The following is a 21132-nucleotide window of genomic DNA, read 5'->3' as shown; positions in this document are numbered from 1 at the left end:
ATGCTGACTGGGGCGGTATCTCAGAATTAGGCCCTGTGTGTCAAACAATTTTCTTTCTTTCTTTGGGAACCGGTCAGGATTCACATCCAGAGTCAGTAAATGCAAGCTGTACAGGGTTTTCTAAAACAGGAGGATTAAACATATGTTTAAACTTATTTGCCTCTGGGAGCTCTTTTCCTGTTATAAAGCCCATTTTGTGCATGTGAGACACTAAGGTCAGCAACTGGATTGCCCTCATATTAACCATTTGAGCACAGTCTCCTTTCTTGCCATTTCTGGATATGTGCTGCAGAAAATCATACATGAGTTATCTGCTCCAGGCTCTGTGTCTGCTCTACTGGATCTTTATCCATTTCCTGATTAGCTTTCAGGATTTTAGTCCCAATACAGCTGTTTGCATTGTAATAACTCTTACAATACAGCTACTCCATTGAGCAATACATGAACAAGTTAGGTGACAGGGATGTGGGCTTGGATTTTTTGTGTGTTGTTTTTAGTGTTCTTTCTAAGTAGGCACATTTCCATCTTGTCTTATTAAAATATTGTCCATTTACTACAGTTATCCTAGAATTTTGTGTGCATTTTCTTTGTCTTCTCCAGACACTTCCCCACCTTTGAAACAAAACATAACTGGAAATCAACTAATTCAAGGACTTTTGTATAAAAAAGAAACAACACTCCATATAAATCATCAAGAAGATTGAATCTGCAAATTATGGTTTTATCATCCCTTGTGCAGACATTCTGACCCATATATCCTTCAATCACTATGCATCTTTTGTGCATCTGCAGTAAAACTGCACTTAAGTAGTTTTCTTCAAAAAGTGAGCCATCATAGCAAAAAGCTGATAAAAGCAAATTATGGAAGAAGTGTTGTTATGCATGTTTCTGTTTCATAGTTTTCTAATCATGGAATGCAGTTTTTTCTTCAACAGTTAGTAGCTGGTAAAAGTTGCAATATTAGTACGATGACTTCAGCTCATTTTTAATTAAATGTAACATGTCATGAATACGTACGTCCTCAAATCAAGCTAGAGTTCAGTCGATTTGTCATAGCTCATCCAAAGAGAAATATTCAATGTGGTGTGAAGGAATTTAGCACCACTAGTGCATCATCATTAAAAGGAAATGTGTGACTAAATCCCAATGCATTGTGCTAAGTATCTACGATGCTGTCTGAGTACCACTTCTTTGCGAAGAAGCATATCCTCATCTGCCCTTCAATATGTATCTATTATGTACTTTCAACTGTCACTCACAGGTATTTTGAACCCACATGTCTTTACACTACTACTTCCATTTTTTTAAAATGTAGAACCACAAAAGTAAAACTGTCCATGAAAAACTTCCTTGTGCTTTAACTATTGTCACCACAATATTTATAAGTTACACCTCTACCTCGATATAACGTGACCCGATATAACACTCCAGTGGATCAAAGCAAGTTCAATATAACGCGGTTTCACTTATAACATGGTAAGATTTTTTGGCACCCGAGGACAGCGTTATATTGAGGTAGAGGTGTACTACTTTATTTTTGTTGTGCCTAAGATGTTTTGAAGTTCATATTAAAACAAACAAAAACAAATACAAACAAACAAAAAGAACCCCCTCTAGGCTCTGTAACTAACACCCTCCTAAAGTTACAGCTAAACAATTAACTTAATTTAAGTGGGTGTAAAACACTACCATTCTGTTTTGGTAGTTGTGCCCCAGGGACTGCTTAATGCCAACTGGCAGAGGGCATAAGGGGTGTATAGGGATTTACAGGATCCCGTGTCTGATGTCTATATAATAATGCACCTAAGGGTGGCATGTGAGGTCTCTACAAACAGGCAGACATACTGGTCATCTTAGTCACTGTGAAATGTATGTACAGGTAACTTCTTAGATATTATGTATTTATACTGGAAATTATGTTCTTAAAGACCTTGAAATTAAAAGCGGGTCACCAGGAGGTCACCAGCCTCAGACAGACGGTGTTCAGGCAGGGGACAGGAGACACTTATCTCTCTTTGTCTGGTCAGGTGTGTATTATAGCTCTCAGAAGATAAGCCCATCTGCAAGCAGAGCCAGATGCAGATTAAAAGACTGCAAGGTCAACAAGAAAAGGAGGCCACAGGGAAGAACAATCAGCAGGAAGTGTCCTTGTTTATGAACAACAATCAAAGGACTGTTGAGAGATATATCTGGGCTTTCAAAGAGACAGAGGGGGATCTTTCCACTGAGGAGGCAAGAGGACAGTGTGAACAGAAGATCACAGCCAAGCCTGGCTGTCATATGCTGGAAGAATTTTGGGTAAGCTTTTGTTCTATATGACATGACAATAACTAGTTAAGTAAATTAAGGCTCTAGAACGCATGTTATGATTTTATTTTATATGTAACCATTTGTTTCCATTAATTCTACTTGCTTCTTCTCAAATGTCTGTTCTTTATTAAATAAACTTCTTCTTGCTTTTACTATAAACATATCTAAGTGCTGTGTATTGAGCAAAGTGGTGATCCTAAGGTGTAACTGGTAAACTGCTCTGTACTATTCCTTTGAAAGCAGGAGAGCTATGAACTGTGTGAGTGTCCAGTGGAACAAGGGCTGAAAACTCCAGAGGGATGCTCGGAGTGCTCAGGGGTTGAACTCTGCCTATCCTTTATGTGTAAAGAGAAAGCAAGGCCTCCGGAGGCCTGGAAGGCAGTGCTTGTGTTGCCAGAGGCTGGTGGTACTGGGGAACTGACCCACAGCAGAGACATGACATCTAATTTGTTCTTCTGTAAATCACTACACAAGGAGTAGGACAACACAGCATCAGGCCCATTAAATGTATGAAGTAAACTGTAAAAATTATATATAATCCACATATACTTTGCAGTAAATTAAGTCCCTTTGCAACCAGCACTTGTTGTTCTTATGCACCAAGAGCCTCTAGTAGCTCAAGATTTTGAGATGGTAGAAAATCATCAAGCATAAAGAAGCAATTAATGTCTGGGTGGACACCCAAATAGTTTAACAGTATGTAGAGAAAAGCTTCTTTAACTTCAACCTATACCTATAAGTAACTTTCTAGTAACTAGTTTTTCCACTGTTGTTGTAATTGGATTGATTGGGTTTTCTACCACCAATTTTGTGATTGAATTTTATACTGGTGGAAGCAAGAGTCTCTGAACTGCTTCTAGCCTGTTACAGGGCAAAATGGTTCTCTTACCCAGGACCTACTTTTAGTCATGAGGCAAGGGAGTAAGACTCCACATGGAGAAGCAAACAAACAAAGAGGGGTTTTTTTCTGCATATTCCTTTCTGACTGAGCATTTTCTGCCAACTTGAAATATGCAAGTGGAACCCAAGTGCTCTACCATATATGGATCACATCTGCTGTAGAAGGAAAATGAACAGGAATAAGTGCTGAATGTTGAGAGGTTGCAATGACAGTTCAGATGTGTTAGGGGAAACTGTAGTCCTCCTGGGGGCAGGAAGAGAATGCAGATGCTGAGTAGGGAGATGGAAGATGAGAACCAGCCAATTACAGCTTGAAGAGAGATGGGGAGCAGTCAGACTCCTCCCCCCACCCCAGCTGTTGGCTGTAGTAAAGGGAGTGGAACTGATAGACATTCTTATTGAAATATTGATGGCCTGCTAGATATTGGAGAACAAGGATGTGGATTAAAGCAAGGTGCTGAGGTTAGAGAATAGCAGGGGAGGTGAGAGCAAGGGAGAGATCAGCAACTGTAGGTTTGTCTCAGTGCCAGGGCCGCTGCTTCCACTAGGTGACTCTAGGCGGTCGCCTAGGGCGGCAGGATTTGGGGGGAGGCATTTTGCCGTCCTCGGCGAAAATTTGGCCGCGGGGGGTCCTTCCACTCCGGATCTTCAGTGGCGGGTCCTTCACTCGCTCCGGGACCCGCCACCGAAGTGCCCTGAAGATGCGGAGCGGAAGGACCCCCGCCGCCGAATGCTCAGAGGAGGAGCACTGCCACCTAGGGCAGCAAAAACCCTGGCGCCGCTCCTGCTCAGTGCTACTAATTACAATGGCAGGGTGAGGCTTTCCTATTTCAGCAGCTACTACTCCCATACTGGGCATATTATCCAAGCCTTTTCATGAAAAGAGAACTTCAGAAGTATTCCATAGATAACTTTTTGGACAGGGGTGGGTAATGGTGGCCCTGCCACTGTTTCCTCCCAGCTACATCCCAAGGTCAGATCCAGGGTCAGATCCAGGGTCAGCAGTGGGAAGAAGCAGACAGACATTTATGTGCCTTTACAGTAGAAGAAGCATGATGCAACAAGCAAGCTGTGCTCCTTCTGTTAAATCTAACAGAAACTGATGCAAATCGTGCTTAGATGAGCTGGGGCGAAGAAGAGTTCCTATATTTGGTGCGACATTTTTTCATTTGAAAACAGTTTTGTGCAAGATTGGGCTGATTGACAGGGAACTTGAGTTTACTCTGATGTTTGAATCTTCCCAACAGAAGAAAACAGACACTTAATTTTTGTAATCATAACTCCAAATTCTCAGAATGAAGCAAAAGTCACTAAAATTAAGGAACTACAAATATTTCACAACTGCAGTTTTTTCTTGTGTCTAATATTAAAATTGATGGAGGTGTTGGCACTGATGGCACAGATCTCATTATCTGAGGTTAGTGGCATAAGAAAGCTCTGAATTTTAAAGACCAAATTATTATATTTATGAAAATCATGAACATATGTTTACTGTATTTAAAATGAGATAAGCGAGCCTCAGTCAGATCTGCCTTTCCCCATCCAGTTCATTGGCTCAACCAAATTCAATCAGAGTCTTGGCATCATTCACTGAAAAAAAAAGCTGTTACATCAACCAGAAAACTTGTTTTGCCTGGAAGAAGTTTCCTATCAGATTGAGCCAACAGTCAAAATTATATAACTCATAATGTCTCCACCCATTTAAAAAAAAAAGGACTTATCAGATTAAAAACATTTTGTACAGTGCTATATAGAACTAGTACCAAGTGGTACATTTTCTGTGCAATATTTTACAATGACACATCAAAATGGTTATATGACAGTAAATGGTCCAACAGAAAATACTACATAAAGAACTGATCATTCAAATGAATCCCAATACGCTAAGTAGGGAAGTTAACCACCACCAATGCAGGTTATGTTGATAGAGTTGATGTTACTTTTCCATGGGTTGTTAATCTTTCCTAAATCTAGGATATCCTTTTAGTATGAATGACATGGACAGAAAAATGAGAAGTAAATAAATGCATTAGCTCTCTTCATAGCTAAAACAATTAATTTATATATATATAAAAACACAAAATAAAATAAAAACCTCCAGCAGATAAATGACAGAATGTACCATTATTTTCAAATCACAGCAAATTTCCTATGCCTATACCTTTGTGTGTGGTCGGTATTCCAGAAGTTTCCTCAATATTGTTACCCAGTTTAGCTTGACTGGTAGTAGCTCTAGCGAAAGTAGGGCACCAGGCGACCACTTGTGTTGTCGGACAACGAAGTGGGTAAACTGTTGGCAACTGCATGGATACCCATCTATGCTACAGCTCCCAACATTGCTATCACTGGTAGAGTGGAACTGATATTAGCAGTGGTGGGGAACTGTTAGCAAAATACCTGGTGTAGAAAAAATCATAATGAATCTCTCTGCTGATGGATTGAAATAAAATGTTTCTCTTACCCACCCACCGCTTCAAGTTTTTGATTGGCTAAAAACAGAATAATTGACCAGTTACTACTCTAAACTACTGGCTAAAAAAAAAAAAAAAAAAGTCGCACCGTATAAATATGTTACATCCATGAGTAGTACACAAACTTATGAAGATTGCTCACTCGTCACCTGTGGAGCTAGAATTGCTGATGAGTGGAATGCAGCACTAGAACATTAGCTTTCTTTTTATAAAACTAGTTAACACCAGCATTCAATGACAAATTCCCAGAAACATACTGCCCAAATAGCAGACAAAAGTAGTTAATACACCACTGCCATGTTTAGTTGCGTGTTAGAGAGAGAAAGTGAAGTGGAGAGATATGTATGGACTAATGGTCCAAGATCAAAATCCCTCTGAAGTCTTGGGCAAGATTCTAAACTTCTATGTCTTAGTTTCCTCACTTGTAAAATGAGGATAATACTTACACACACACACACACACACACACACACGTATGGTGTTATTAATCTGTAAAGTGTTTTGATTGCCTAAAATATAGATATAGCAAGCAATCTACTGTCAGCTTGTGTACATCTGGTGCTACTCAGACTTTCCAAAACAGCAGAAGAGTGAGAGTAAAGACACTCTAGCCTGTTTCACTGGAGCTATTCAGAACCCTGCAGCAAAGTGCAGAAACTGAAAAGAATCATGTCCATTTCACTTTACTACTACACCTCTACCCCGATATAACGCTGTCCTCGGGAGCCAAAAAATCTTACCACATTATAGGTGAAACCGTGTTATATCGAACTTGCTTTGATCTGCTGGATTGAGCAGGACCCCCCGCGGAGTGCTGCTTTACCGCGTTATATCCGAATTCATGTTGTATCGGGCTGCGTTATATTGGGGTAGAGGTATATGTATTATAGGTGGTTATAAGTCCATCAACACAAGGGGTGTGTGTGTGTGTGTATAAATAAAAGTTATAGTTGTAAGCAACTAGTGATCTTTTGTACTCAAAACAGTCTACATCAATTGGTTAAAAAAATTATTAAATCATTTATTAACACTTTATAAACTATAAATGGGGCCCTACCAAATTCACAGTCCATTTTGGTCAATTTCACGGTCATAGGATTTTAAAAATCATAAATTTCCTGATTCCAGCTATTTAAATCTGAAATTTCATGGTATTGTAATTGTAGGGATCCTGACGCAAAAGGAGTTGGGGGGGAGGTTGCAAGGTTATTGTAAGGAGGGGTTGCGGTATTGCCACCCTTACTTCTGCGCTGCTGCTGGCAGTGGCACTGCTTTCAGAGCTGGGCAGCTGGAGAGCAGCAGCTGCTGGCTGGGAGCCCAGATCTGAATGCAGAGCTGCTGCCAGCAGCAGCGCAGAAATAAGAATGGCACGGTATGGTATTGCCACTCTTACTTCTGTGCTGCTGCTGACAGAGCACCACCTTCAGAGCTCAGTGCCCCGCCAACAGCTGTCGTTGTCCGGCCACCCAGCTCTGAAGGCAGCACAGAAGTAAGGGTGGCAATACCACGATCCCCCTAAAATAACCTTGCAACCCCCCTGCAACTCCTTTTTGGGTCAGGACTCCCAATTTGAGAAACACTGGTCTCCCCCATGAAATCTGTATAGTATAGGGTAAAAGCACACAAAAGACCAGATTTCATGGGCTGTGATGCATTTTACATGGCCATGAATTTGGTAGGGCCCTATTTATACAGCAAATAGTGGGGAGGGGGAGCGGGGGAGGAGAGAGGTTTAGGACAAGTCTGCACTTTACTATCGTACAGATGCAATGTGCATTCACTGAACAAAACAGCTAACATAACACATAGAAGATCAGCAAAATTATCTGTTACACCACTTGAGAAAACTTCAGAAGAGTATAATGCGATATGTATGGTCCTGACAAACATTAGCTATATAAAATAATGTTCTTGATATCTACTCAGTCTGTTCTTGGTCAATATATCACATTTCAGTAACTGATCCATCTAGTGATATTTTACTACTTTTGCTTTTGTATCTAGGCATTATGTAAAATACATCTTTTTTAGAAAAAAATATTATTTTCTATACTGATCCAGAGTGAAATCACCAAATTATTCAGCCTATATAGGCGGGAACAAGGACTGATGCAATACTTAAACCCTTCACGTGTAGCGTAAGTATGCCTTAAGTGGCAGATAAGATCTTCCTCAGCTCCTCTGCACTAAGGTGACTTTCACCCTAACCCGCATAATTAACACAGTTACACCGTGCATTTCATATTATATAGATTCATAGATTCATAGATTATAGGACTGGAAGGGACCTCGAGAGGTCATCGAGTCCAGTCCCCTGCCCGCATGGCAGGACCAAATACTGTCTAGACCATCCCTGATAGACATTTATCTAACCTACTCTTAAATATCTCCAGAGACGGAGATTCCACAACCTCCCTAGGCAATTTGTTCCAGTGTTTAACCACCCTGACAGTTAGGAACTTTTTCCTAATGTCCAACCTAGACCTCCCTTGCTGCAGTTTAAACCCATTGTTTCTGGTTCTATCCTTAGAGGCTAAGGTGAACAAGTTCTCTCCCTCCTCCTTATGACACCCTTTTAGATACCTGAAAACTGCTATCCCCTCTCAGTCTTCTCTTTTCCAAACTAAACAAACCCAGTTCTTTCAGCCTTCCTTCATAGGTCATGTTCTCAAGACCTTTAATCATTCTTGTTGCTCTTCTCTGGACCCTTTCCAATTTCTCCACATCTTTTTTAAAATGCGGCGCCCAGAACTGGACACAATACTCCAGCTGAGGCCTAACCAGAGCAGAGTAGAGCGGAAGAATGACTTCTCGTGTCTTGCTCACAACAAACCTGTTAATGCATCCCAGAATCATGTTTGCTTTTTTTGCAACAGCATCACACTGTTGACTCATATTTAGCTTGTGGTCCACTATAACCCCTAGATCCCTTTCTGCCGTACTCCTTCCTAGACAGTCTTTTCCCATTCTGTATGTGTGAAATTGATTTTTCCTTCCTAAGTGGAGCACTTTGCATTTGTCTTTGTTAAACTTCATCCTGTTTAACTCAGCCCATTTCTCCAATTTGTCCAGATCATTTTGAATTATGACCCTGTCCTCCAAAGTAGTTGCAATCCCTCCCAGTTTGGTATCATCCGCAAACTTAATAAGCGTACTTTCTATGCCAATATCTAAGTCGTTGATGAAGATATTGAACAGAGCCGGTCCCAAAACAGACCCCTGCGGTACCCCACTCGTTACGCCTTTCCAGCAGGATTGGGAACCATTAATAACAACTCTCTGAGTACGGTTATCCAGCCAGTTATGCACCCACCTTATAGTAGCCCCATCTAATTTGTATTTGCCTAGTTTATCGATAAGAATATCATGCGAGACCGTATCAAATGCCTTACTAAAGTCTAGGTATACCACATCCACCGCTTCACCCTTATCCACAAGGCTCGTTATCCTATCAAAGAAAGCTATCAGATTGGTTTGACATGATTTGTTCTTCACAAATCCATGCTGGCTGTTCCCTATCACCTTACCACCTTCCAAGTGTTTGCAGATGATTTCCTTAATTACTTGCTCCATTATCTTCCCTGGCACAGAAGTTAAACTAACTGGTCTGTAGTTACCTGGGTTGTTTTTATTTCCCTTTTTATAAATGGGCACTATATTTGCCCTTTTCCAGTCTTCTGGAATCTCTCCCGTCTCCCATGACTTTCCAAAGATAATAGCTAGAGGCTCAGATACCTCCTCTATTAGCTCCTTGAGTATTCTAGGATGCATTTCATCAGGCCCGGGTGACTTGCAGGCATCTAACTTTTCTAAGTGATTTTTAACTTGTTCTTTTTTTATTTTATCCGCTAAACCTACCCCCTTCCCATTAGCATTCACTATGTTAGGCATTCCTTCAGACTTCTCGGTGAAGACCGAAACAAAGAAGTCATTAAGCATCTCTGCCATTTCCAAGTTTCCTGTTACTGTTTCTCCCTCTTCACTAAGCAGTGGGCCTACCCTGTCTTTGGTCTTCCTCTTGCTTCTAATGTATTGATAAAAAGTCTTCTTGTTTCCTTTTATTCCCGTAGCTAGTTTGAGCTCATTTTGTGCCTTTGCCTTTCTAATCTTGCCCCTGCATTCCTGTGTTGTTTGCCTATATTCATCCTTTGTAATCTGTCCTAGTTTCCATTTTTTATATGACTCCTTTTTATTTTTTAGATCGTGCAAGATCTCGTGGTTAAGCCAAGGTGGTCTTTTGCCACATTTTCTATCTTTCCTAACCAGCGGAATAGCTTGCTTTTGGGCCCTTAATAGTGTCCCTTTGAAAAACTGCCAACTCTCCTCAGTTGTTTTTCCCCTCAGTCTTGATTCCCATGGGACCTTACCCATCAGCTTTCTGAGCTTCCCAAAATCTGCCTTCCTGAAATCCATTGTCTCTATTTTGCTGTTCTCCCTTCTACCCTTCCTTAGAATTGCAAACTCTATGATTTCATGATCACTTTCACCCAGGCTGCCTTCTACTTTCACATTCTCAACGAGTTCCTCCCTATTTGTTAAAATCAAGTCTAGAACAGCTTCCCCCCTAGTAGCTTTTTCAACCTTCTGAAATAAAAAGTTGTCTCCAATGCAGTCCAAGAATTTGTTGGATAGTCTGTTATATATTTCAAATACTGTTAACATCAGCACTCTGTAACAACCACACATTGCTATGCTGAAAAACAGAATCCACTATAACCGAGCCAAACTAAGAACTGAAACAGAACAAACATTTTATATATATATATATATATATATATATATATATATATATATACACACACATATACACACATATACATATATATATAATCTTAAAGCCATAATGTAACATGTATCCATAATGTAATGAAACATTATACTGTAAGGACAAAGTAAAATGCAACATTTAATCACCTATACTAATCCTCTGTCCCCACCCTGCCAAAAAACCCTCAAGAGCTAAACAAAAAAAACAGCCACACACCCATACCAACTCTTCCTCTTTATCTTTAATCTCCTTTCCAAGTTCCAAACAGGTTTAAGATAATAAAATAAAGAATTCAGCCACTCCATTTTGTTCATTACATCTAAGATATTGGATGCATCAATGAATCATTCAACTTCTCAAATCAGATGTGCAAAGTAAGGAGATACATAGCAGGCAGAGGGCAAATTCTAACAGATGTTTGTTTTTTACTTTAGAAAACAATCACCAAACATTAAAGTTACAGTATGTAGTTTGAAATACCAGTTAAAAAGACATGGGCCACATCTGAGCTTTTTTCATTACTTTAAAGGCCACATTCTCAACTGGTGTAAGTTGTCATAGTTACATTGACTTATCTAATAGATACACTAACTAGAAAAGCTAGGACAGGGTACTTAAAGAGAAAAGGATATGACAAGCCTTACAACAGAATGTTCCATGGCCCCGGCAAGAGTTAAGTCATAATCTGTCCTTCTCTACTGGAATTGTTCATTCATCCATCCTCCAGTAATAGGCATTTTAGTGCCAATGCAGATCAGTCAAGTTATTATTGTCCCTAATTAGCACTCCACAAGCTGAAACTGACAGCAGACTGAGACTTTAAAAGAAGTGAGATTCTAACTTTAAAGCTTTAGGACACTTTAGACTGGTTACTGTCTGTGTGCAGTGTTTCTAGAGCAGGGGTGGGCAAACTACGGCCCATTTTAAGCCGGCCTGCAAGCTCCCGCTGGGGAGCGGGGTCTGGGGCTTGCCCAGCTCCGGTGCTCCAGCTGGGGCGGGGGCCACACCACATCGCTCGGCCCTGCTCCGGCGAGCTGGCCAGGGCGCAGGGTTGGGGGCCGCACCACGTGGCTCCCGGAAGCCACGGCATGGTCCCGCCCCGGCTCCTACGCACTCTAATGGCCCCCTCTGGCGCTCCAATGGGGGCTGCAGGGGCGGTGCCTGAAGATGGGGCATCACGTAGCGCTGCCTGGCCGTGCCTCCATGTAGGAGCTGGAGAAGGGACATGCCACTGCTTCCAGGAGCCGCTTGAGGTAAGTACCACTCAGAGCCTGTACCTCTGAGCCTCTCCCCATGCCCCAACCCACTGCCCCAGCCCTGATCCCCATCCCACTCTCCAAACTCCTCGATCCCAGACCAGAGCACACTCCTGCACTCCAAACCTGCACCTTTTCCCACACCCCAATTTTGTGAGCACTCATGGCCCACCATACTATTTCTATTCCCCGATGTGGCCCTCAGGCCAAAAAGTTTGCCCACCTCTGCTCTAGAGTGTATATCCTGACACCCAAATGTCCACTGATGAGCCTGAGTGAGGGCAAAACACACTAGCACCAATAGAAACTTACATTTGGATATAAAGATCTAATATGTATCAGCCTGATCCTGTAAAGTGCTGAATATCCCTCGCTTCCACAGACTTCAGTGGCACCTGGCACCTTTCAATATTAGGCCATAATAATTACTACAAGCAATGAAAAGGAAAACCGGTTGGGAGAAGTTGGTTTCTGCGTAGATCTCCATTGCTTCAGATAAACATCTGGAATTCTGGATTTTTATCCCATCCCAAATCCGGAGAGGTATTTTTACAACTATACAAAGGAGATTTCTGTTTCATTGCCTGATAATTAAGATTTTTATTTTTAAGAAGTCTAAAATTTAAAAATGCACACACAGGACTACAGCCCCTGGGAGACTAGTGAGCCCCAGATGATTTGATAAGGAGACTGAGTGGAGGATGGGGAGAACTAAAAATATTAGCAACTATGGCAGAATTGTACCTCATATGGCAGAAATCGTGGATAAGAATAGCTGGCAATAAATCAGAGGATTTTAAAGACCAGGTATCAGTAAGACAAAACCGACTGGTAACATCCATTACTTTTCCACACATCCCTGTGGTGAATTACAAATAAATAGGAGCAGATAGTGAAGATAGTCATTAACGCTTGATAAAATAAGGGTGAGGTAAAGGTATAGAGATTATATGGTTCTGCAAGACTAAGGGAAGAGTAGACAGCCATAAAAGAGAAAGCAGTTTGTAGTGTTGTTGTAGCCATGTTGGTCCCAGGATATTAGAGAGGCAAGGTGGGTGAAATAATATCCGTTATTGGACCAACTTGCACAGGCGCCAACTTTCCAAAGTGCCGGGGGGTGCTCGACACCCGGCTCTGCCCATGCCCCACCCCTTCCCCAAGGCCCCGCCCCGCTTCTTCCCATCCCCCACTCCACCCTGCCTCTTCCTGCCCAGTTCCACCCACTCCCCCAAGCGCGCCGTGTCCTCACTCCTCCCCTCTCCCCCCCAAGCCTCCTGAACACCATAAAACAGCTGATAGCGGCCGGCAGGAGGCATGGGCGCTGATCTGTGGGGCCCCATCAGCGGGAGGTTCGGGGGGGGGAGCTGATTTGGGGGCTGCTGGCAGGTGCTCAACACCCAAGATTTTTTCCCTGTGGGTGCTCCAGCCCCGGAGGGTGCTCCAGCCCCAGAACACCCATGGAGTTGGCTTCTATGCCAACTTGTGTTGGTGAAAGAGATAAGATCAGGACCTGAAGAAGAGTTTGGTGTAGCTCAAAAGCTTGTCTCTTTCACCAACACAAGTTGGTCCAAGAAAAGATATTATCTCACCTACTTCACCTCTGTAATAAAAGAGAAGGGACATATTTAGGGTGTTCCCAAATACTGGGGGCATGATAAAACAAACAAAAAAAGTGACCAGAAACAATGAGCTGTTAACAGCATCGTTTCAATGTTTCCCCCGTGGGTTAAAAAAACCCTGTCACATACACACAAGACAATTTGAAGTTTCATTTATGGTTTTGAGGGTGTTCCAAGAATGAAGATAGGGAAAGGAGGTGAATCTTAGCCACGCCAATCCAGGCTGCTAAATGAATTTTACAGAAGATTCATACATATTTATTTTATTGAAAAATATTATTAGTCAACACTAACTCCTTGACAAATGTCCAGTTGGGGACACAACATGGTTTTCTATTATTTTTTGTTTCAATAGTACAATATGTGAAACCATACTTCTCTACATACAAGCTAGATGTGAGTTAGCCCTCTTGGCAGGCAGGTTACATGTTCCTGGCATGAGTTTATTCTGTTTTTCTTCATGATGAATGAGCAACATTAGCATATCCTAGCTAAATCAGGAGTGCAACAGTGAGATTAATGTGTGCACATAACAGGGAAGGGAAATCAACAGAATGACTCCCCCATTGTCTTCAGTGGAGCTGGAGTAAACGCTGTATGAACAAGTGGAGAGTTCAGTCTCAATGCTCATTCAGAACTTGGCCCCTCTGGTGTAAATGCCAATAAGTGTGCTAAAAGCAATGTAAGGTGCAGTGGTGGTTTTACTGATGAAGCAACCTTGGTCATCATTCCAATTAGTGCTGTTTAAATGACTGATTTGTTTTGGTCCAGTCAACAAACCAAAATAAAATAATAATAGCTTAATGATGACCCAAAATGAAAAAAATGTTTCATTTGTAACAATATGTTTTGTTCATTTCAACCTTTTTTAAACCTTTTTTTAAAGATTTAAGTAAAATGCAATATAAAAAGATGTTTCAAATTGAAATATTGAAACATTTCATTCTGAATAGGTTAAAAAAGAAAACATTTCAATTTTGTCCAGATCTTCCCTTTCCTAACTGAAATAATTCTGCCAATTTGACCCAAATTTCTTACATATTTCAGTTGACCCAAATCAGCCTTGTTTAGCCAGAAAAGTTTTGTCCAAAAAATTTACCCAGCTTTAATTAAAATGTAAGCATTTGTAAACACTTAATTGAGGTTACCAGTTTTCTCCTATATTTAGAATAGAAGTTTCTTTGGTAAGTTTTGGAAAATGTTGACTTTTTAATGGCATCTACTGTACTAGCCCACTAGAAACCACAGTGAGACCACAGACTTGTTTCACAGAATATTTGTCACCTGTGAAGTGGCTCAGTTCTCCATTACCACCAATGTGGGCGGGATTTAAAGTTTATGACAAAGTTGAAAGATTCTATGTGTGAAATCTTAGCCGTATTGGAGTCAGAGGGAGTTTGGCCAATGACTTCAGTGAAGCCAGGATTTCACCTTATCTCTTCCATTACCAAACCCAAGAGACACGCAGTCCTGCACTATAAAATAAAAATAAATAAAACCCTTCCCTCCTTTTCATGTTTTATTGTTAGACACTAGAAAGAGAGGAAAACATCAAGGTACTTCTTAATTATTTTTTAAATTACTTCTGTCATTGTTTATTAACCTCTTGAAAGATTAAAATTAAAGGTCGTTTACTTACCAAACTTTTTTTTCCTCCACTCCTCCTCGGGCACACTGGTTTATTATTGGAGGGTTGCTCATTATGTGTGCTGGGCTACTGGCATTCATCTTTTTTCTAAAAAAAGAATAAAAATATTGAGTATTTAAAAAAAAAAATACAGGTGAACAAATTCATGTATTTGCAAATATATACAAGAGAAACAGAGTAGATCAAACTTTGGACAAGCATTTTAGGACAAATCGTGCCTGCCTCACTAGAGTAATCTCCAAGTTAATCAGTGGGACTACTTGCATGAATAAATTGAACAGGATTTAGCCATTGTTCTTCAGAGTTGCTAGTTCTGCAGAAGCCAACAGTGATTGCCTTTTGTTTACTTCTTTGAATGCGTGCCAGCACAGTTCACGTCAGCAGGATTATGCACAGTGCTATGCATAATGTTAGTTATGTTCCCGCAGAGCAGCAGTCGGAGCTAACATATTACTTTAGGATGAGCCTCAGAAAAATGGTGGATCCATTTACTTTTCAAATGTTTAAAAATGTATAGGATCTTCTTCACTAAATTATATCACTTTTAAGGTCAGATTTCAGCCCCAAATTGATAAAGTGCCACTTTCAGGAATGAGGCCTGAAGTCATTCTATAAAACAGCATAAACATATTCAAGTACTGGCAGTAATAGTTTCCATACTGTAACATTTCTGAAAGGTACACATGGCCTAATCTGCTCCAAGCCTGTGCTTTTCACATGCTAATTAGAAGTATAAACCAAGGCTCCCAAAATTGAGAAAGATAATTGCATCATGAAATATGATCCACAGTAGTGATGTGAAACTTCTTTGCAAAGGTTGCTTTTGGGGTTTTTTTTAAGAGTCAAACAAAATAATACCAGATATTTTCAGCCATCAGAATCATCCTGTTTGGATTGAGCAAGCTCTGGATTTCATCAGAATCAGCCTACAGATTTATCAAGCTAACAGTATTTACATCAGCAGTATGACATAGATCAGTGTCTTCTGCAGACTAATGAATTAAAACAACCAGAATGCAAGTCACCAGAAGCTAGGAAAATTTCTGGTAAACAATGTTTTTCCTTTCTTCAAATAAAAAGGTCCAGAGATCCATTACAATGGGTACTTCCGCCAGCTTGAAGCAGAACAGACCTGACAGTCACTGGCAGCAGGGAAATGGCCCATCCCCAGAAGTTTCCTCCAGTTTTATCTACACAGCAGCAGGCAGCTCAGCCAACTTCCTTGCCACAGAGCTTTAATGAGGAAAATTTCAACCTTTATTTCAAATGTCTGACTAACAACTGGGGCACTGTAGTGTAACTATCTAATTCCCAGTTGTGTCCCGGGGTTGTATTTGCCTTTTGGAGACATTGTCAACTCAGCTCCGTTTCCCCTTCCTAGATGTTTTTGGTATCCACTGCACCTGCAGGCTTCAGGGAGTGAGCAAGGCCGAGAAAGCCAGAAGCAAAGGGAAAGGTCTGTGTCTCCTGCTTCACCTGCCGCTCTCCTTACTGATGTGTCTTACTGGGGAGCTCTGCTGGTACTGTAGGCAGAGTGTAATTCCCCCCCCCCACACACACACACACGCAAGCCCAGTCTTGGTGAGGTTGCCTCAACTTCTATACACACACACACACGCACACACGCTCTCTCTCTTTTCCCCAAGAAGGCAAGAATGGAATAGCTGTTCCCCCTTCTCCATCTCCATATGGGGAGGAATGCCAGAAGGGTAGCACACTGGATAGAAAATTGGGCCTTTGTCCCTATAGCTTGCACCAGCCGCACTCCTGACTGTAGAGCAGGGGTGGGCAAACTATGGGCCAAGGGCCAGATGCGGCCCTCCAGACATTTTAATCTGGCCTCAAGTTCCCATCAGGCAGCAGGGCCCGGGGCTTGCCCCGCTCCAGACAGGGAGCGGGGTTGGGGGCTTGCCCCGCTGTGTTCGGCTCCCGGAAGCAGTGGCATGTCCCCCCCCGTCCCTCCTACACATAGGAGCAGCCAGGGGACTCCGCACACTGCCCCCGCAGCTCCCATTGGCCAGGAACCACGACCAATGGGAACTGCAGGGGTAGCGCCTGTGGATGGGGCAGCACGCAGAGCCACCTGGCTGTGCCTCTGCGTTGGAGCCAGAGGGGGGACATGCCACTGCTTTTGGGAGCTGCTTGAGGTAAGCACTCCCCAGAGCCTGCACCCTTGACCCCCTCCTGGGCCCCAACCCCCTTCCCCAGCCCCAAACCTGATCACCTTCCTGACCTCCAAACCCCTCAGTGCCAGCACGGAGCACCCTCCTGCACCCTAACCCCTCGTCCCCAACCCCACACCAGAGCCCGCACTCCCAGCTAGAGCCCTCACCCCCTTCCACACCCCAACCCCCAATTTCGTGAGCATTCATGGCCCACCATACAATTTCCATACCTGAGATGTGACTCTCGGGCCAAAAGATTTGCCCATCCCTGCTGTAGAGCTTAGCCACCTCCTCGCACTCTGCCTCTTCCTTGGATGTGATTGGAGGGCAATGGACACTGCCATCACTGGAGAATACAGTAAGGGACCTACAGGTTCAGCTCCCTCACCTTGCTATCTCCTCAGGGGAACCGTAGTGATATCCCAGGTTGGGGCCTCCCAGGGAAATGCAGATCCTTCTGGCCCATGTGGTAGAAAGGGGTAGAATCTCGGGGGAGGCCATTTTTGAACCCTAGTTCTTTTACTGAGAGACCCAGAAGGGGCCCTTATTGTGAAGGGAAGACAATAAGACTAGCCTCTTTGAGGGTAGAAAGAACAATTATTCTTCGAGGTGGTTGTCCCTGTGGGTGCTCCACTTCAGGTGAATGCATGCCCCCATGCTTTCAATCAGAGAGTTTCAGCAGCAGTGCTTGTCTGAGTCATTCATGTGCTATCTCCGTCTCTCACCGCTGTCGGTGCCTATCCAGCGCACACACACCCCAACCCACCTCAGCTCCTTCTCTACCGTAGAGTCCGGAAATTTAACTCTGAAGTAGATGGGAGGAGAAAGGGTAGTGGAACACCCACAGGGCCACCCATCAGTTACTGTACAGGATGAGTAACCTTCTCTTCTTCTTTGAGGAGTGTCCCTGTGGATGGTCCACTTCAGGTGACTGTTGAGCAGTGCCCCTCAATGGATGGAAGGGGCTTTGGAGCTGTGTGTGTGTAAGTGAAGATAACACTGTAAGGCCAGAGAGACATAGTGATCGAATAGCGAAGATTGCGGCGTTGAAGAGACATGTAGGAAATGGTGTGGTTCCGGCGCAGAAGTGGTCAGTACCAACGATGCTACTGCAGGGTGTCAGTGCCGACCTCTGAGCGCTCTGTGCTACTGGAACAGGTGGTGGCACCATAGGCTGTGTGGAGTGCCTCGATGCCACATCCGGCCCCATCAGTGTCATAGCAGAGGAGGAGGACATTTGTTTGCCTCTCAACTCTGAGTCTGTCCACTTGGGGTCAGTGGTTGTTGTAGTACACGTGGTACTGGAGGATCCTGGTGCCTTGTATGTACTCAATCATGATGAGGTCAGTACCGAGGGTAGGTAATGACCTGAAGATCGCTTCTTTTTTTACTGGGTCTTTCAGTGGAGAAGTTGATGCTCTTTTCCTCAGAGCCTTTTTTTGGCGGAATGAGCCTTCTTGTATGGAGAAGATGGCGTCTCTGGAGATCTTTGTCCAGAGGTCTGGCTGGCCGGGATCAGATGCCGGGCACAGAGACTTCTCCAGGAGAATAAATTTGAGATGCAAATCTCTGTCCCTTCAGGCTTGAGCCTTTGGGTTACTGCAGTGAGAGCACTTCCGAGGTGTCTGTATCTCACCTAAGCAGCAGACACATTGAGAGTGTCCGTCCGACACCAGGATCGCCTCCTGGCAGGAAAGGCAACATTTGAAGCCTGGTGAACCAGGCATACTGAAACTATGGCAGTTCAACCATATAGGTGAACAGTAACTATTCTAATGGGTAGAAATAGAGGTATAAAAAGAAAAAAAAGTGTAAACAGAAAATTAACGGGGAAAGAAAGGGTAAGTAACCGTATCTAATCTATTAAAAAGTATTCTAAGAAGAAACTCTTCTAAGCTTAAATAATAGTATCTGTTTTCGCACTGCTGGGAGCTCTGTCTCAGGCCAAGGACGGTTGAGAAGGAACTGAGGGGGGTCGGGTTGTGAGTGCTAGATAGGCGCTGACAACAGCATAAGATGAGATAGTGCATGCGCGACACAGATAAGCACTGCTGCTGAAACTCTCTGATTGAAGAAGCAGGGGTGCGCATTCACCTGAAGTGGAGCACCTACAGGATGCTCCTTGAAGAAAAATTAATGTTTATGCCCAATTCATTGCATAATTATTCAATATGAGCTCACTTAAATATTGGCTAAAGACAAAAATATACAAATTAATTAATACTTAGAGATAGCTTTGATTTGCACACACCCACCACTTCCCCAAAAAGTGGATGTATTTATTCACAAGTTCTCATCTCTTCATTTTACAAGAGCCTGGGCAAAATCCCCATAGGAAATTCCAACACTTGTTTTTTTTCCCAAATTGGGATGAAAAGTTGAAATTTCAAATCTTTCTGCTGAATGGAAATTTTTAAAAAATTAAAATTTTGACAGTCCCACAATCAAAATGTCTGGTTTTGGTTTGTTGAAATGACCCGAAACCCTTCCTTTTGACTCATTTCAATCTTCAATGGTGTTTTCCCATTGTGATGCATTCCCTTATGGGAGTTGTAGTTTGGGAGTCTGACACACCCCATTCTCTCCTCACTGGACTACATCTCCCATAATGCTCCCAAAGTCACATGTCTCCCATGATGTACCACACAGCTCTGTGACAGAAAATGTTGTCTCAAGGTAGATATCCTCCAGGGAGCCCAGCCCAGAGGAGAGAAGGACCAGAACTATAGAACCCTTAAGGCAATATGACAATAGGAAAATGCAATATAATGCTTTGCTAAGCAAATTCTAAATGAAATGTTTCAGAACAGTTAAACCTAAACATTCAGATTTTGGTCAAATCAAAACTTAATGAAATGTTTTTCTTTGAAGTGACTCAGTGAGCACAAAACTCTTAGAATTGCTTCAGCATATGTGTCTTAGACCGGGACTAAATTCTAACATACAATTATAACCTGTGCTGTTGTTCAGAGAAAATGTATATACCATCAAAAGATACAGTATATGTTTAAGTGATCTATACAGAATTAAAGATAAAACCACTAACGCAAGATTTTGTTCACAGATGTAACACAATATTGTGTTACAAGATTGAAATACAGACATTATCATCAGAAATAATTTTCCAGTGATAATATCTTACAAATTAATTCAACAAGCACTATAAGAATAGTCCAGCAGGAAAAACAGGCTACCCACAAGTGTCTCAATATCCGTGTCCAACTCTTGTTTGAACTTGAAGTATAAAGCACAGATACTGTACTGTTAATGCTAAAGCCTGAAGAGGGAAAAAATAAATCTACCAACCCTCCTCCTAATAATCTGGAGCTTTTGCCAAAGTCAGTCAATGAATATTAATTTAAAAGACTCAACCCAAGGGGTAATCTGTTCCTCACCCTCATTTTGTGCATTGAACCTTGACTGCTCCCAATAAAGGTCCATGTACTGTAACTATATGCTATAGGCTATTCTAGAGATCATGCTCTGATAGGAAATATTACATGGAGGAAAATAAAACCCCAGAACAAAAGCATAAGTGAACACCTTCAGACACCCAACTTATGGCAGCTAGTGTATGGTGTAGAAATTCTAGTGGGTGGTGTATAGAAATCTGTGTTAAAAATTGTAGAGCTATCACTTTAATTACTTAGAGATCTCCTGGACCTGCTTACAGGGAAGAGGGTTCTATAGGAAAGTACACAATCAGAACAGATACAGTCAGTTTGGAGGCAACCAGCCTAGAGTGGGGTGAAATGTGCCTTTCTGTTTTAGGAAGCTGCTTTCTCTCTCTCTTTTGGGGTTCTTGTGTGTTATCATTCTGAACTCTAAGAAATAAAGCAGTGTCACACTGCGCCTTCTAGCAGGAATATTTTATGTTTTTATCTAACTTCTCCCTGTGTATGCGATGAAACGTAACACAGTACAGCACATTAAATTTATATATTTGATTATTTCTTTGCACTAGCAATTCATTCATTTGAGCACCACAGTTCAGCT

At 42.2% G+C, this 21132-nt stretch overlaps 1 protein-coding gene across 3 annotated transcripts in view; it reads right to left on the bottom strand.

Annotated features, from left to right (window-relative positions):
- ARHGEF3 (Rho guanine nucleotide exchange factor 3) overlaps positions 1-21132 on the bottom strand; it is a 268433-nt gene that overhangs the window by 236895 nt on the left and 10406 nt on the right. For all 3 annotated transcript variants that reach the window (XM_034776302.1, XM_034776298.1, XM_034776299.1), the window contains exon 2: positions 14963-15058. In XM_034776302.1, coding sequence (XP_034632193.1) covers positions 14963-15051 — 89 coding nt within the window. In that variant the 5' untranslated portion in view covers positions 15052-15058. The remainder of the gene's footprint in view (positions 1-14962; positions 15059-21132) is intronic.

This window comes from Trachemys scripta, chromosome 7 (genome assembly GCF_013100865.1).
Source record: "Trachemys scripta elegans isolate TJP31775 chromosome 7, CAS_Tse_1.0, whole genome shotgun sequence".
In the NCBI taxonomy this organism is placed as follows: Eukaryota; Metazoa; Chordata; order Testudines; family Emydidae; genus Trachemys; species Trachemys scripta.
Note: the sequence above shows the minus strand (reverse complement) of the source record. Positions and strands in the feature narration are given on the sequence as shown.